The 16,937-nt window shown below is 53.8% G+C and overlaps 1 protein-coding gene across 7 annotated transcripts in view; it reads left to right on the forward strand.

The window, feature by feature from the left end:
* Positions 1–16,937, forward strand: part of SNED1 (sushi, nidogen and EGF like domains 1) — a 76,287-nt gene that overhangs the window by 18,923 nt on the left and 40,427 nt on the right. For all 7 annotated transcript variants that reach the window (XM_057744416.1, XM_057744417.1, XM_057744420.1 and 4 more), the window contains exons 2-8: positions 2,603–2,890; positions 6,055–6,195; positions 6,838–7,000; positions 8,158–8,283; positions 8,514–8,627; positions 9,845–9,958; positions 10,053–10,166. In XM_057744416.1, the coding sequence (XP_057600399.1) occupies positions 2,603–2,890; positions 6,055–6,195; positions 6,838–7,000; positions 8,158–8,283; positions 8,514–8,627; positions 9,845–9,958; positions 10,053–10,166 (1,060 nt within the window). The remainder of the gene's footprint in view (positions 1–2,602; positions 2,891–6,054; positions 6,196–6,837; positions 7,001–8,157; positions 8,284–8,513; positions 8,628–9,844; positions 9,959–10,052; positions 10,167–16,937) is intronic.

A 16,937-nucleotide genomic window follows, 5' to 3' on the forward strand; every position in this document is an offset into this window, starting at 1 on the left:
TCACCAAAAACCAGTCCTAGTGGCTCCTTGATCCTGCACTTCGAGCCCCAGAACTGTGGGTAAATGCGTTTCTGTTGTTTAAGCCACGCAGTCCGTGGCATTGTTACAGCAGCCCTGGCAGACTGGTACAGATGAATACCCAGACGTAGAATTACTGGATCACGTGGTAATTCCATTTATAGTTTTTTTGAGAAACTGCCCGCTGTTTTCCACAGTGGCTGCACCATTTTACATTCCCACCAAGAGTGCACATGGGTTCCAGTTTCTCTACATCCTCACCACCGCTTGTAATTTTCTGGCTTTAAAAAAAAAAAAAAAATAGCAGCCATCCTAAAGGGTATATAACGTGGTGGCTGATTGTGGCTTTGATTTGCACTTCCCTAATGATTTGTGGTGTTGAGAATAATTTCATGGACGTATTGGCCATTTCTATGTCTTCTGTGGAAAAATATCTGTTCAGGTCCTTTTCCCATTTTTTTAATCAGGTTGTTTGGCTTTTTTGTTGTTGCTGAGTTGTGGGAGTTCACTATATATTCTGGCTATTAATCCCTTATTAAATATATGACTGGAAAATATTTCCTCTCACGTATGAGTGGCCTTTTTACTCTGCTGATGGTGTCTTTTGATGCACAAAAGGTTTTAATTCTGATGAACTCTAGTTTGTCTATTCTTTCTTTTGTTGCCTGTACCTTTGGTGTCATTGCCAAAGCCAGTGTCGTGAAGCTTTTGCCCTACGTTTTCCTATGAGTTTTATGTTTTTAGCTCTTATATTTAAGCCCTTGATCCATTTCAGTTAATTTTTGTAAATGATGTTAGGTAAGGGTCTAACTTTATTCTCTCACATGTGGATATCCAGTTTTCCCAACACCATTTGTTGAGAAGAGTGTCCTTTCTCCACTGGATGGTCTTAGCACCTTGTTGAAAATCATTTGACTACATGTGAGGGTTTCTCTCTGGGCTCTCTGTTCTGCTCCATTGGTCTATCTGTCTGTCTTTGTGCCAGTGCCAAACTGCTTTGATTACTGTAGCTTTGTGGTAAGATTTGAAATCTGAAAGTGTAAGTCCTCCAATGTCGTTCTTTGGCTATTCTCTTGATGAAACTTTGAAGCTTGCATTTTATGTCTTTGAACGTAGTAAACTTAGTCATTTTATAGTCTGTGGCTGATAATTCCAATATCTGATGTTTCTCTTATTTCTGCATATTCCAAGTAGCAGTGTCTCTCTTCCTTGTGTGCCTGGTTATCTTTGACTGTGTCCTGGATTTTGTATTTGAACAAATATTTACAGGAATAACTTGAGGCCTAAGATGAGCTGTCTTCCTCCAGAGAGGGTTTTGCTTTGCTCCTGCCTGGAACCTAAGGATGTTCCCTGTCAGGAACCACCTTTATCTACATTCCAGGCTGGAAGTGCCTGGATGGCCCCGGTGAAGGGAAGGTGGAGTGAACGTTTGCACAAGGACCGTTTACTTTGGGTTCATCCTGACCGTCAGGTGAGGAGCCTTGGAGGTCCCAGCTTAATGTGGGGGTTCTCAGGTTCCTTGCCTTGAGCTAGCTCTGAGCTAGCTCTCTTTCCCTCCATGAGGCTACAGGAGCTGCAGGTCTGTGTCATCGCTGATGCTTCTACATCTGCAGAGGCACTCGCTTGGGGGAAAGGCGCTCCGAGTACTGGGCTCGCCTCCAGTCTCTCCTTGTCCGAGATCTGGAATCCAAACGTGCTCTCTTGTTCACTCTTTGGTGCCTTTAAGAAGAGGGGTGTATTTATCTGCCTTTTTGGTTGGTGTGGAGTACAGAGCCTGCCCTCACCCAAAGGATCATTTTTAAAAGCACAGCTCTGACCACAGTCTTCCCAGGACGAATCAGGACGGTCTGGAGCCATCTCTGTGGTCGTTAATTCACTCAAGCCTGCCCAGCACCCTGTGAGGCCAGAGCGAGTGTTCGCCTCATCCTCCAGGTGAAAAGCCAGAGCACGGAGAGGCGAAGGCTAACCTGCCTGTTGGCCGCACAGCTAGAGGGTGGCAGGGCCCATGCTGGAACCAGCTGTGTCTGACCACAGAGGTGCCGCGCCACCGCCTGTGTTCGGGGGCCTCCCGGGGCTCCACTGCCTAGAGTTCTGAGCACAGACGCCCCGCCTGGCCATCGAGGCCCCCCCAGCCTCACTGGCTACATCGGTCCCAGCCCCTCCCCACCCCCTGCTCAGTGAGCGTGCTTCCTGCCCGCTCTTGCAGACCTGGCTCAGAAGCTGGGACTCTGTCCTGCCCTCCTGAGGCTTCCGACAGGGGTGGGACCAAGGAGCTGGGGCCACGGGGCAGGTCTGAGCGCCCTACCCACCCAAAGCCAGGGCCCGCCCCGGAGGCTCCCCCACCCCACACTGGCAGCCCCGGGCCAGGGCACCGTGTACAGCAGACGGGTCCGTGCCTGTGCCCTGAACCACAGTCTGCCCAGGAGGGGACGGAGCAGGCCAGCAGGTCCCAAATCAGGGGCCAGGAACTGTCAGGACATCCTGGAGATGCCCTGCCCAGGGCCGGCTCAGCCTCAGAGGGTGCCCGGTGGGTGAGGCTGGGGAGGCCCCCATCTGGCCCCTCTCTGGCTTTCTGTCCTGACAGGTGAACAACAATGGGGTCATCTCCTTCCTGAAGGAGGTTTCCCAGTTCACCCCAGTGGCCTTCCCCATCGCCAAGGACCGCTGCGTGGTGGCGGCCTTCTGGGCAGATGTGGACAACCGGCGTGCAGGCGACGTGTACTACCGGGAGGCCACCGACGCGGCCACGCTGCACAGGGCCACAGAGGACATCAGGCGCTACTTCCCCGAGCTCCCAGGCTTCTCCGCCACCTGGGTGTTCATAGCCACCTGGTACCGCGTGACCTTCTTCGGAGGCAGCTCCTCTTCCCCCGTGAGTGTTCTGTCCTGGGGAAGGGAGGACACCCACCTGGGCCCCAGGGTCTCCTCTAGGGCCCCTGCCTTGCTGAGGTGGGCCGGACGTAATCCCTGGGCCGTGCCCAGAGGGGACAGCTGGGCTCAGGGGCAGAAGCCGCGCGCCCAAGGTCACGGGGCCAGGCTGGAGGGGGAGGGTGCCTGGGCCCCCTGGAAACCACCCGCGTCCAGGAAAACGCCAAGGGCCCTGACACAGTCATTCACACACTTGGGGACACAGATGGTCTGCGTTAGAAGGTTTCCATTTGGAACGGTTCAGAACTCAAGGTTTAAGCGGGAAGTTTATTCCGTGTAATACATTATTCCTTGATAATGCCAGGCAGCCACAACGTACATCCAGAATAACTGACCGCTTTACCCCGCGTGGTCAGTGAGGTGCGCGGGCCCCCAGTGAGGGCGGCACGGCTCCTCCAGTGACAGATGTGTGACGGTGGGCGCTGGGGCACAACCCCATGGGACCGAGGGCGGCTCCGTAGAGAAGAAGCACGAGGGAGCGGGCGGCCTTTCAGGATGGTGTGTCCACATTTAGTACACATCCCTTCAGGGGCGCGTCTGGGGCGGGCAGAGTTCTGGGCTCTGGGGAGGCGGCCGCGGACCGAGAACACAGGACGTGTCTCTCCCGTGGGGCACACTCTGGGGGGGGAGGGACGCCAGCGACCACGTGATAGGGACGCCGACGCCACGCGCATGGGGCGCGGGCTCTCCCTGACGCCGTGCGAGCCGGAGGGTCCGGCTCGGCCCCCCGGGGTAAGGGGTGCTGCTGGAGGAACGGGACGGCCCGGCGCAGCGGGCAGCGTGGGGGCGGGTGGGCCGAGGAGGCGAGAGGAGCACCCAGCGCGGTGCCCGGGCTCCCGTGGCGGGACGGGGCGGGAGGGGGACAGGCAGGGGCGGCCAGGCGGGCGTGCCAGGCGGGCGTGCCAGGGGGTGATGCTCCCGAACCCTCCTGCCGCCAAGAGGCAGAAGCGCAGCACGCGGTCGGCAGGCGCCTCGTGCGAGTGACAGTCACCGTCGGGGCTTTACCCAGTGTGACAGCGTATGAGGAAAGACGGGCTTTTTCTGTAAACGTCGCTACAAAGAAATTTCACAAGTGAGCGTTTGTTCACACAGAGCCCGCTAACATTCTGTACATTTTGTTTGTTTTCTCTTATCACCAATTGGCAAGGAAAAAATGTCTTTTTATCAGAAAGTAGAGAAAAAGAATCTACAACCCCACCAGCAGGAGATGACCCCTGTTGGACGTGTCCTGTTGTGTACCGACCCACGCTTTACAAAATAAATAGCACCACCTGGAACGTGCTGTCTTGTGAGTGTTTCTTTCACTCGGCAGTATTGTGGGCACTTTCCCCTTTCTGATACGTTCCTCTACATCATTTTTTATGTTATAGTTTCACCTCTGCAGAGACATTTTACCTATTACCTCTCTGACTGGGAGGAAGCAGGTGCCCAGGGCCCCTCCTGAGTAGCCAGAGGAAACCTTAACATTCTCCTCTTTTCGAACCCAGAGATGTCAGTTCCAAAATGATTATCTTGTGAGACAGGGAACCAAGATGTTAAGTTTGGGGTGGGAGCCGGTCCGGGAGCTGGGAGACAAGGAAGCCCTCCCCCAGCGGCACCTGCAGGGCAGGCTGATCAACAGAAAGTGATGGTTAAGCTTCAGGGACGTCCTCGTCCTCCTCAAACGCCTGGGCCCCCCAGCTCACAAAGCCCCTCCACTGGCCTTGCCAACCGGCCGTGGTCCTGCCCTCCCCAGATCTTCCCACTGCTCTGGGCCTACAGCCCTCGTGTCCTCTTTGTCTTCCGCGTTCTAGCACCTGAGCTTGCCATCGTGACGGAGAGCACTCAGCTCCCCTGCTGTCACCTCTCCCACGTGCTCTGCCTGCGTGCCAGCCCACCGTGGTGGCACGTGCACTCCGCGTGGGCCCCTGCCTCTGTCTCGGGCGCCCCGAGGGGCGCGGCACAGCCCCCAGGGGCTTGTGAAGGCATCCTAGCACGAGTCACTAGAAGGGAGATTGCTGCCTGCAGAAATCTGATTTCCCCTAGAAAGTGTGCCCACTCACCCTGGCATAAGCCACGTTCAGAAGTGCCTGTAGCCCTGCACCGCGGCCAAACGCACCGTTATCGCCCTGCCTGCCAGCTGCACAGGCAAGAAAGGCGTGCCCCCTGGTGTTTCTAGCTTCACACGTCTGATTTCTAGGAACGGGGACTCATCAGCTAGCTGTATTCTCTTGCGATGTATTCTCTTGCGACCTTTGCCAATTTTTCTGTAATCTTTTTGTTCTTTTTCTTATTGATCCGTGGAAGTTCTACGTGAATTAAAGACATCACCAGTTTTTCTGCCGTGTATGTTATAAACACACTTTTCACTTCACTCTTTGCCATTCGGTGTGATCTCATGACACTTTTTTATATGCACAAGTTCTTGTAGGCAAATGTATAAATCTCCTTTTTGGTTTCTGCAGTTTTAACAAACGTCAGGCTTAAAAGCCCTTCCTTAGATGTCCTACACATTTATCTACACTTTCTTCTAGGACAACAATGGTTTCATTTATAACCTTACTTGATTTGGGATTTATTTTCATAAGTGATGTAAAGCTCCAATTTAATTATTTTTCGCAGTTTCCTGCTTGTCCCACGATCGTCTCTTGAACAGTCGCCCCCTCTGCCCAGTACACACCGCCCAGTACTGCTGTCAGGAGGAGGATGCCACAAAAACCAAAAAACTGAACAATTAAACACTGCCTTTCCTTGTCTCCTCCTTTTATCTTTCCCCCTTTTCTTTTTTACATTTTTGTTCATTTCACACGAGGTGATTCTGTGGATTTGGCCAAGTGGGCACGAACCCTCTGTGCCCCCAGCCCCGCAGGGACAGTGCTCCCGGCGGCGTCCGTGGCCCCCACAGCCCCTCAGGGGGCCTCGCGCGCTCACCAGGCATCGGACTACTGGGGGGAGGGGGAGGCCCTGGGGACACAGCGGAGGATGGAGGCCCGGGTCCTCAGGTCCTCCCTGTGGCTGAGCATCTCGCTGGGGAGACCGAGGCGGGAGCAGAGGGTGGCGGCGGTGTGGGCGGGCGGGGTCCTGGGGGGGGACGGGGGCGCAGGCCCTGCTCAGGCCCCTCCTTGGCAGGTCAACACGTTCCAGGCCGTGCTCATCACTGACGGCAAGCTGTCCTTCACCATCTTCAACTACGAGTCCATCACGTGGACCACGGGCACACATGCCAGCAGCGGGGGCGACGCCACTGGCCTGGGGGGCATCGCGGCCCAGGTAGGGGCCCACGCGCCCTGAGGCCGGGACTGTCACGAGCCGGTCAGGCGGGTGGACACCCCCCACCCACACACACACCCAGCGCTGTACAGAGGCCTCTCGCAGCCCAGAGCCACAGACGTGTGCTTGGGCCAAAGGCACCCTTGTCCTGACGCACACGGCCGGCCCTCCAGGGCCAGCTGCAGCCGGAACGGGGTTCTGTGCGCACCGCTGCTCTGGGGTGGCCTGGCCCATGGCCCGAGGGACCGTGGCCCGCAGGAAACCCCAGGTGTGGAGGGTGGTCAAGTGTGAGCCCCAAGGCCTGGGAGTGCCCTCCCCCCGCCCGCTCTCTACGCTCTACGGAGGCCACGTTGGCCCGTGGGTCCCAGGGGAGGCCCAGGAGCCCAGGCGCACGCGGGAAGGGGTGGGGGGAGGGGCTGCCAGGGCCCTGCAAGGTCTGCAGCGGGGGGAGCTGCTGGTCAGGGCGGGGCCTGGCTGGGAAGTGGTGAGGCTGCTCCTGAACCTTCGGTGCCCCCGGCTCATGAGGCCGTCCCCCCCGATCTCTGTGGCCCCGGCCGCCCCGGGAGGTGGGTCTCAGGAGCTTTAGGGAGACCCGCGGACCCAGCTCGCGCCTGCCCCCGCCCTCCCCACACCCACCCCCAGGCCGGCTTCAACGCGGGTGACGGGCGGCGCTACTTCAGCATCCCCGGCTCACGCACGGCGGACGTGGTCGAGGTGGAGACCACCACCAACGTGGGCGTGCCCGGGCGCTGGGCGTTCAGAATCGATGATGCCCAGGTGCGCGTGGGGGGCTGCGGCCATACAAGTAAGAGGACAGAGAGAGTGGCTGGGGTGGCGGCGGGGGTGTGGCTTAGGGAGGTGGGATGGGGGGGGGAACCCCAGGTACCTGGGGGGCACAGGACCCCGCCTGCCGCCCCCGGGCTGGGCCCTGAGCCTCCGTCTCCCCCGGGAGGCCTTCCTGCCTCTGCTGAGGGGGAGGGCTTGCTGGAGACCAGCGTTTGCAGGGTAACGGGGTGTGAAGGGGAGGAGCTGGGGCCACATTCCCGCCCAGGGAATCCAGCCTCCTGTGTCCTCAGGACCACCTGGGAGGCAGGCCCTCTCCTCACCCGTTTCCCCGCCTTGCTTCTGGGTGGGATTTGGTGCTTGTGTGACAGCCTGGACGTCTGCCCGGCAGCAGGGTGTTCCCTGATGCCCAGGGCCTTGCCGGCACAGAACACAGGGCAGCCGGGAGCAGGGTCCACCCCGGGGGCGAGCACGCGGCCTGTGGAGACAGCAGGACTGGCCGTGGAAGCGTGTGTGCCCGGCTCTCCCGCGTGTGGCTCTGAGTCACAGACCCTCCCGAAGCCCCTGCTCGTGCGCGGAGCGGGGAGAGTGTCCGATGAGCGGCGCGGCCGCCACGCCCCCCACGGTCCCGGACAGCGGCCCGCGGCTCCCCCCCAAGCCTGCGGCCAGTGAGGCTGGTGCTGGGGCCTCCCCCAAGACCACCTCCCGCCCCTGTGGGGACCGAGGCCACCGAGAGGGGCTGCTTCTCCGCAGCGCTGTCCCAAGGACAAGCCCCGCGCCAGGCAGCCCACCCAGACCCGCGGGGAGCAGGCGCGCACGCCCGGGGGCGGGGGGCCCGGGTATGGCAGGCGTGCACGGCGCCGGGGACCGGATGTGGGCCCCGGTGTGCGGCCTGGGGAGCCGCGTCCCCCGCCCCCGCCCCCCCCGCCCCCGGGGCACAGACTAAGCCCCAGCACGGGGGCCGGGGGCTCGCAGGGCCTGGGCCGCTCCGCACCTGCCCGTGCGCTTACTGACGGCGGGTGTGGGTGGCCTTGCTCCTGCAGAGGGTAGGGCCCCATGAGCTGAGCGCTGGGGGTGGCCTGTCCTCGAGGCAACGGGAGCCCGGCAGCCGTGGACCTCGCCGTGCCTCCCCCGAGAGGCCCCGGGGCCAGGCTGACGGCTCTGCCCTCGTGTCCACAGCCTCCGTGTGCCTGGCCCTGCGCCCCTGCCTCAACGGCGGCACGTGCATCGAGGACTGCGTCACAGGCAACCCCTCCTATACCTGCTCCTGCCTCTCGGGCTTCACAGGCAGGAGGTGCCACCTGGGTGAGTGTCTGCTGGGACCACCTGCCTGGAGGCGCCGGGCTGAGGAGCCTGGCCACACCGCGAGAGCCCGAGGCCCAGGGTCTCTGTCCCCGTGGCGTGGGTGGCGCGCGCGAGGCGCCCCTGGGGGAGCCAGCCCCAGCGGCCCCGTGACCGTGAGCACGTGGGCAGGCGCCGTGGCGGGGGCTCCCCAGCGGCTCCTCCACTGAGGCCCCGGCCGCGTCGCTTTCCAGATGTGAACGAGTGTGCTTCCCACCCGTGTCAGAACGGCGGGACCTGCACACACGGCGTCAACACCTTCAGCTGCCAGTGCCCGGCCGGCTTCGGGGGACCCACCTGTGAGACGGGTAAGCGGAATGAGGGGCTGCAGGGCGGCGGGGACGGTCCTGCCCGACCGGGGAGCCGCGGTTAGCCTGGTGGGGGCCTCGGGTCAGCGTGCTGCAGGGGGCCTGGCCCCAGATGGGGGCAGCCGGAGAGGCCGGCGGGGGGCGGCGGGGGGCGCAGGAGCCCGGACTCCAGAGGAGAGGCCTTGCCCCGTGGGCGTGGCCGGAGCACGGGCCCCAGCACGCAGCGCAGGGCGGGGCCCTGGAACAGGGCGGGGCCTGGTTCCAGGCTGTCTCACCGCAGGACCTGGGCCCCGGGCCCCGAACCCCAGCTGCTCCTGGCAGGCGTGCAGGCTGTTTCTCTCCACCCCAGGGGTCTCACAGCCTAGAAGTGGGTTGGGGTCTTTCTCAAGACCCCCTTGTTGCTTCCAAACTGCAGCCCACACCCCCGTCCGCCACCCCGCTTCTGAGCGCGGCTCTTTGGAAGCAGTGCTTTCTGATCAGGCCTCTGCTCCCGGCCCTGCATCCAGCACCTCTCTAGTGAAGGAAGGGGAACGCCCCCACTCCCACCCGGGTCTCACGCTGGGAAGCTGCTGGGGGAGCCCCCATCCAACTCAGCTGGACACTGTCCCCTACGAACACTTACTGATGTGTATCCATTATTTAGAAACACATACAACGCGCTGTTAAATCACGTGTGTAGAAGTAGCAGCCGCACCAGTGTCTCAGTCTAGAAAAGCCACGTCTAACGGAGACTTATGGCCGCAGGGAATGTTTTAAAGTCTTTAACTCTGGTGTCTACACACGTGTCCAGGCCGGGTGGGGCCCTGGCAGGGCTTGGGGCCAAAGTCAGGAGTCCCGAGCCTTGGGCTCCTCGTGGCCACCACGGCAACACCGCGGATGCCAGCCTCAGGAGCCCCCTCGGCCCCCACAGCCCGTGACAGCAGGGGTGCCCGGCAGAATCCCGCAGGGACACGGGTGCTGCTCACCCCAAGTCCCCCCTCCGCCATCGGTGCCCAGCACTGCGCTCTGGTGGAGTCAGGGTCACAGAGATGGGTCACCGTGTACCATCAGCCACCGAAGCACCTGCACGCCTGCTGGGGTCCAGGCTCTCTCCTCTCCTTCCCCCCACAGACCCCCACCCTGACTGCAGCCCGAGATGTCGGGAGTGGGGCTCAGCGGGAGCCACGGGGCCACCACAGCCGGGGACCCCACAGCCTTCTACCCCTTTGTGCTTGTAGCCCAGTCTCCATGTGATGCCAAAGTGTGTGAGCACGGCGGCCAGTGCCGGGCGGAGGGCAGCTCCGCGGTGTGCGTGTGCCCGGCCGGCTACACAGGCACAGCCTGCGAGACAGGTGAGCGTGCCCTCGGGCGGGGGCGGCAGGGGCACCAGGTTCCGGCTGCTGGAAGGCTGGCGCGGAGCCGAGCCCCCGCCTCTGCCGCCCCCAGATGTGGACGAGTGCAGCTCCGACCCCTGCGTGAACGGAGGGTCGTGTGTCAACCTGGTGGGGAATTTCACCTGCCTGTGTGCGGAGCCCTTTGAGGGACCTCGCTGCGAGACAGGTAACAGCCACAGGCCCGCAGCCCCCACCAGAGACAACGGTCAGCGGCCCCCTTTCCCTCTCGGGGGTGGGGGGGGTCTGGGCTGGGCTCTGCCGCCCACACGCTAGGTGAGTCCATTCCCCTCTCTGGGCCTGGTCTCCGTCTGGAAGATGCAGGGATGGATGACTGCACTCCCAAGGGCCCTCCCCACCTGGGGGCGTCCTGGCTGGTTAACGCCCCGCGTTCCCACCCCAGGCCCCTCGCTGTGCAAGGGAACAAGTCACAGGCACGGAAAGAAGGCTGATCTCTGCTACCCGTGATGAGGTCTGCTAGCGTCTGTTCTGTTGCATACTGTTTTAAATGCTGGTTAGGACTGGGTAGGTCGATTTAAAGACCAACTGGATTTTATGACCCACAGAATAAATTCAGGGGAGAGAGCATGAGATCAGCTCTGGAGATCTGTAGGGGGACCCCTTGAATCTGGGAATCTGGGGGGTGAGATCTGCTGGGCTGGGGAGGAGCCACTGGGAGTGGTGAGTCAGGCAGTTCCTGGAACTGAAACCCGCCTCCCTACCAGCCAGAGTGGTGCAAGCCTCCACACCCAGAGCCTCCACACCCAGGGCCAATGCGAGTACAGTCCCCGGGGGCAGCACCTTAGTCTTGGGGATAAACAGATGCTGAGCTAGTGGCTAATCTGATCTGCCCCAAAGAAATCTAAAAAGAAAGTTTGAAAGGATCAAACTGAGCCCAAGTAAGTTAACCATATGCCAGAATAAAATCCTACATTCTTTAAAGGAATATAACAGAATCCGGGACCCCAGAATTCCCGACCAAAAGCTATTGAGCATATATGACCCACAGCTGGAAGTAAAAGAGATGAGTAGAAACACTGGCCAGAGATGACAGAATCAGCAAATACAAATGTTCAATCGTCCAGCATGAACATGCACCATCTGTTTGAGACTGTTGAAGGAAAAAGACATAATGAGAAGTAGAAGATATAAAAAAGAAGTTTCTAGAGATGAAAACTATAACATCTGAATTCAAAAAATACACTGGATGGTGTTAGCAGCAGGTTAGACACTGCAGAAGGAAACATCAATGACCTTGAAGAGAAGAATGGAAACAATCCTACATGCAGCCCAGACAGAACAAGGGGAAAGCACAGCAGTTCCTCCAGGGCCTGTGTATGGACACCATGAGGTCTGGCAGGTGTGGACTTGGAGTCCTGGAGGTGATGGAGGGGGCTGAAGGGGTGCAGAAAAAGTATGTGAAGAAAAAACAGCCAAACATTTTCTAAGTCTGATGAAAATGAAAACCCACATATCCAAGAAAAACATGAAGAAAACCATATGAAGCCACATCATAATCAAATTGCTGAAAACCAGTGACAAAGAGAAAAATCTTAAAAGTAGCCAGGGAGAAAAGATAGAGACTGCACAGAGGAACAATGACAGCAGACTCCTCACTAGAGACAATGCAGGTCGGAAGACAGTGGGACAACACCCTTAAAGCACTGAAAGAAATAAGCTGTCAACCTAGTGCTATATACCCAGAAAAACTCTTTCAGAAATTAAGGTGAAATAAAGATTTTTCAGACAGCAAAAAACAGAGAATTCATCACCAGCATATCTGCATTACAAGAAATGTTAAAGGAAATCTTTTAGACAGAAGAAAAATGGTACCAGATGAAAATCTGGAACTACACAAAGGAAAGAAGAGTTCTAGAAATGGTAAATATATGGGTAAATATAAAAGGCTTTTCCTCTTACTTTTTAATCTTTTTAAAGATTTTTTTTAAAACAAAGAAATAGCAACATATTTGGGGTTTATAATATATATAGAAATAAAACGTGTGACACCAATAGCTTAAAGCAGTGTGTGCAGGCTTCTTCTGTGAAGGGCCAGGTATTAACACTTTTTGGCTTTATCAGCCATGTGGTCACAGCTGTCAGCTTTACCAACATAAGGCAGAGCAGTGAGCCACAGACAGTGCACACGGGCATGGACATGGCCGTGTTCCAGCGATACCTTCTTTTTTAAATGGGTGGCAGGTAAGATGTGGTCTTTGAGCCATGGTTTATCAGCTTCTGGCATAAGGGATAGGAAGAGAGACATGGACGTATATTATTGTAAGGTCCTGACATTACGTATGAAGTGGTATAATACTGTTTGAAGGTAGACTGTGATAAGTTAAAGATATACATTGTAAACCTTAGAGCAACAAGTAAAAAAATAATAATAATGAGTTATAACCAATAAGCCAATCATGGCGATGAGATGGAATCCTAAAAATACTCAATACAGAAGGTATGAAAAGAAGAAAAAGGAACAAAGAAGAAGTGGGACAAGTGAAAAACAATAGCAAGGTGATGGGTTTAATCCAATCATGCTGGCAATTACGTTTAAATGTAAAAATGGTTCAAAACACAAATCAAAAGACAGAGACTGTCAAATTGAATTGAAAAGCAAGACTCAACCATATACTTTCTACAAGAAACCTGCTGTAAATACGAAGACACAGTCGTGGAGCGGGCTTCTGGTCTCCCCTTTCTCTCCCACCGACCGTAGCTGTCAGTCCTGGACAGAGTGCGTGGAGTAGCTCTGAGGACCCTGACAAGTACGTAGCAGCGGGTGGGGTGGGGAAGAAGCACCGCAGAACGGGGGCTAGTCCCCGTTTCTTCCTCTGGGGCACCCCAGCCTGCCACCTGGTCTCAGAGCAGCCCCGAAGCTGACGTGAGCCTCAGCGCCAGCAGGGAGAGAAGCGGGACCCGCAGGGGCAGGAGCGGGGAGCCGTCCTCTGCAGGCTTCACAGGGTGGGCAGGCCCCGCTGTGTCTCCCTTTCTCTGTCCCCCAGCCATGTGGCCCCAGACAGGAGTGCGGTCACAGGAAGTAAGCAGCAAAGTGGGGCCACTAAGTGCAGATCTCTTGCCGGAACGCGACGTGTGGGGAGGGTGTGGAGGGGGATCTGAGCTCCGGGCTCCCTCAGGCTGGGCATGTGTGATCTGATCCAAAGTATTAAAAACAATACCACCTACTGAAAGACTTAGGTATGCATGTAATAAAGTATGTACAGGATTTAAATAGTGAAAACTACAAAATGCTGATTAAAGAAATCAAAGAAGCTCTCAGTACATGGAGAGACACTATGTGCATGGATTAGAAGACTTACCATAGCCAATATGTCTGTTCTTCCCAAACTGGTCTATAGATTTAACATGATCCCAATCAAAATCTCAGTGGGGGTTTTGGTAGCTACACACAAACTGATTCTATAATTTACATGGAGAGGCAAAGGAATTAAGATAGCCAAAACAATTTTGAAAAAGACTACATTTTAAGGAATCACACTACCCGGTATTAAGACATTATAAAGCTACAGTGATCAAGATCGTGTGGTATTGGCAAAGGGATTGACACACGGATCAATGGAACAGAAAAGAGGATCCAGAAACAGACACACAGATGTGGCTTTTTTTTTTGAAAAAGTATAAAAGAGATTCAGTAGAGAAAGGATGATCTTTTCAATAAATGATGTTGGCACAATTAGATATCCTTATACAGAAAATGAACATCAACCTAAACATCACGTCTTATACAAAGATTAACTCAAAATGAATCATAGGCCTGAATGGAAAACATAAAGCTATAACATTTTTAGAAGAAAACAAAATATTTTTAGATAGAAACGTCTTTGTGACTCAGGGTTAAGCACAGAGCTCAGATAAGACAGCAAAAGCACGCTCCGCCAAAGGAAAGACAGATAAACGGCACTTTATCAAAACTGACAACTTGCGCTCTGTGAAAGACATCGGTAAGAGAAGGAAAAGACAAGCTGAAGACTGGGAAGAATGTTTGCTAAACTCATATCCAACAAAGGCCTCGTGTCTGGAAAGCCTGAACACGCAAAGCTCGACTGAGAGAAAACAAAACAATCCAACAAAAAAACGCACAAAAGACTCAGATACTTAAGCAAAAAGGGTGCATGGAAGGCAAATAAGCAGATGAACAAATCCGCTGTTAGCATCAGCCCCTGCTGAAATGCCAAGTAAAGCACGATGCGATGCCACTGCAGGCCGCCAAGCGTGGCTAAGATAACAGACCGTGGAGGGGTGGTGAGGAGAGCGCGGGCGCTTGCCTGTTTTTGGTGGGAATGCCGAATGATGTGGCCACTCTGAAAGAGTGGGGTAGTTTTTATAAAGTTAAACATACACATATACTATGACCAAGCAATCGTACTCCTAGGTATTAACCCTAAACAAACGAAAACTTACGTTCACACAGAGCTCTGTACAGGAATGTCGACAGCATGTCTATGAGCACCACAAACCAGGAACCCAAACGTCCTTCCCTGGGTGAACGGACACATAAGCTGTGGTACTTATCAAGTGGAACACGGCTCGGTCACAGAAGGACCAATGACTGATGCTCACAGCACCTGAGACGGTCCGGGAGGCATCACGCTGAGCGAGAGAAGCCAGTCTCAACAGATTACAGGTTGTTTGGTTCCACTTCTCTGGCATCCTTGTCTTTTGGTTGGAGCATTTAATCCATTTACATTTAAAGTGATTATTGACATGTGTCTTCCAATTACCATTTTCTTAATTGTTTTGGGTTTGTATTTGTAGGTGTTTTCCTTTACTTGTGTTTCCTACTTAGAGAAGTTCCTTTAGCACTTGTTGTAAGGCTGGTTTGGTGGTGCTGAATTCTCTTAACTTTTGCTTGTCTGGAAAGCTTTTGATTTCTCCCTCAAATCTGAATGAGATTCTTGCTGGGTAGAGTATTCTTGGCTGTAGGTTTCTTTCTTTCAGGACTTTCAGTATATCCTGCCATTCCCTTCTGGCCTGCAGAGTTTCTGTAGAAAGGTCAGCTGTTATCCTGATGGGTTTTCCCTTATATGTTGTTTGTTGCTTTTCTCTTGCTGCTTTTAATATTTTTTCCTTGTGTTTAATTGTCGTTAGTTTGATTAATATGTGCCTTGGTGTATTTCTCCTTGGGTTTATTCTGTATGGGACTCTCTGTGCTTCTTGGACTTGGTGAATTATTTCCTTTCCCATGTTGGGGAAGTTTTCCACTATAACCTCTTCAAATATTTTCTCAGACCCTTTCTTTTCTTCTTCTTCTTCTGGGATGCCTATAATTCGAATGTTGGTACGTTTAACGTTATCACTGAGGTCTCTGAGACTGTCTTCTATTCTTTTTATTCTTTTTTCTTTTTCCTGCTCTGTGGCGTTTATTTCCCCCATTCTATCTTCCAACTCACTTATTCGTTCTTCTGCCTCAGTCATTCTGCTGGTTATAGCATCTAGAGTATTTTTAATTTCAGTTATTTTGTTATCCATTGCCGTTTGTTTTTCTGAGTTCTTATGAACTGTCTTGTACTTTCTCTATTTTGTTATCGAGATTTTGTATCATTTTTACTATCATTACTCTGAATTCTTTTTCAGGCATTTTTCCTATTTCCTCCTCATTTATTTGGTCTTGTGAGTTTTTTTCCTGCTCCTTTGCCTGCATGGTGTTTCTTTGTTTCCTCATGGTTGTCCAAACTTTTGGGGTTGCTTGTCCTGGCGATAGAGGTGTTTATAGAAGACTGTCCAAGCCTCAGACTAATGTCCAAGTATTGGATTAAACGAATATTAAGTCTAGGAAACACATACATGTATAAGACACACAATTACTGAATCCATTAGGACATAAGGCTCTAGAAAGACCTGACAGAACCCCAGTAGGCTATCAGATATTCAGAGAGAAACCCAACAGAAATTGACAACTGAAACAGAACAAATCAGAGACAAAAGCAAAAACAAACAAACAAACAAATAACACCTTACACATACAAACACTAATCCATGGAGATTTTGTAAGCTAGAATCAAATATAGAAAAGAGCTAGAGTACCACCAGACAGAATGGAGATTCTCGGAATGAAATTAGACAATTGTACTAAGAACTAAGATAAAGACAAAAACCTAATATTAAATACCAAGGCGGTGCGTCATCTGGAGAATAGAGCAAGGAGTCTGAGCAGATCAATAGTGTTGCTTATAAGTGTGTTAAGATAAAATAAACTAAAAATGGATGGAAGAATGGGGAACAGAAGAGCGTAGTGTGTTTGGAAATATGCAAATAAAAAGAAAGGAATAGAAATGTATAAAAGATAGGGATGTAAGGAAAGTATGAGAGATATATTGTCTGTACTACCAAAAACTTAGCTAGAAATAGAAGTATATAAAAAAGCAAAAATATAAAAATAGAATAAAAAATAGCATTAAAAAAATTATGTTATAAAACTTGTAGATCCCTTAGGACTAAGATTGTAATTATTAAAGGAAAAAAAAAATCCAGAACTCATCCCAGAATGGACCAGTTCAATAGGATTGATACTAATATTTCTGTTTCCTTAGAGTCTCAGCTGTAAGTGTCCTTCTACTCTCCTTGGGTTTTTTTGCATTATTCTGTGGCCAGCAGAGCTTCCTTTATTGTTGGTCTGTAAGCGTCGGTGTGTGGGGAGGGAGAGGGTACAGTAGTGGCTCCTTCCCCTGGGAGTGAATGAGCAGTGGCGCACTGTTGTTTCAGTCGGGCGTGGAGGTCCCTGTTGCAGAGGGATGCCGGTGGCTCAGGTGTAAACAGAAAGTCTCAGAGTTGGGCCTCTCTCGGTTTTTTTTTTTTCTTTTTTTTTCTCCGCAGCCTCCCTGCTGCCTGCGTTCCAAGGGGTTTTAATCCAGCCCTGCCCGAGTGCCTGAGGGTGCTTGTTATCCCTGAGCGCCTTAGGTGGCCCACGGGCGTCTCTCCA

The sequence above is a fragment of the Hippopotamus amphibius genome, chromosome 8, assembly GCF_030028045.1.
Source record: "Hippopotamus amphibius kiboko isolate mHipAmp2 chromosome 8, mHipAmp2.hap2, whole genome shotgun sequence".
Classification (NCBI taxonomy): domain Eukaryota; kingdom Metazoa; phylum Chordata; class Mammalia; order Artiodactyla; family Hippopotamidae; genus Hippopotamus; species Hippopotamus amphibius.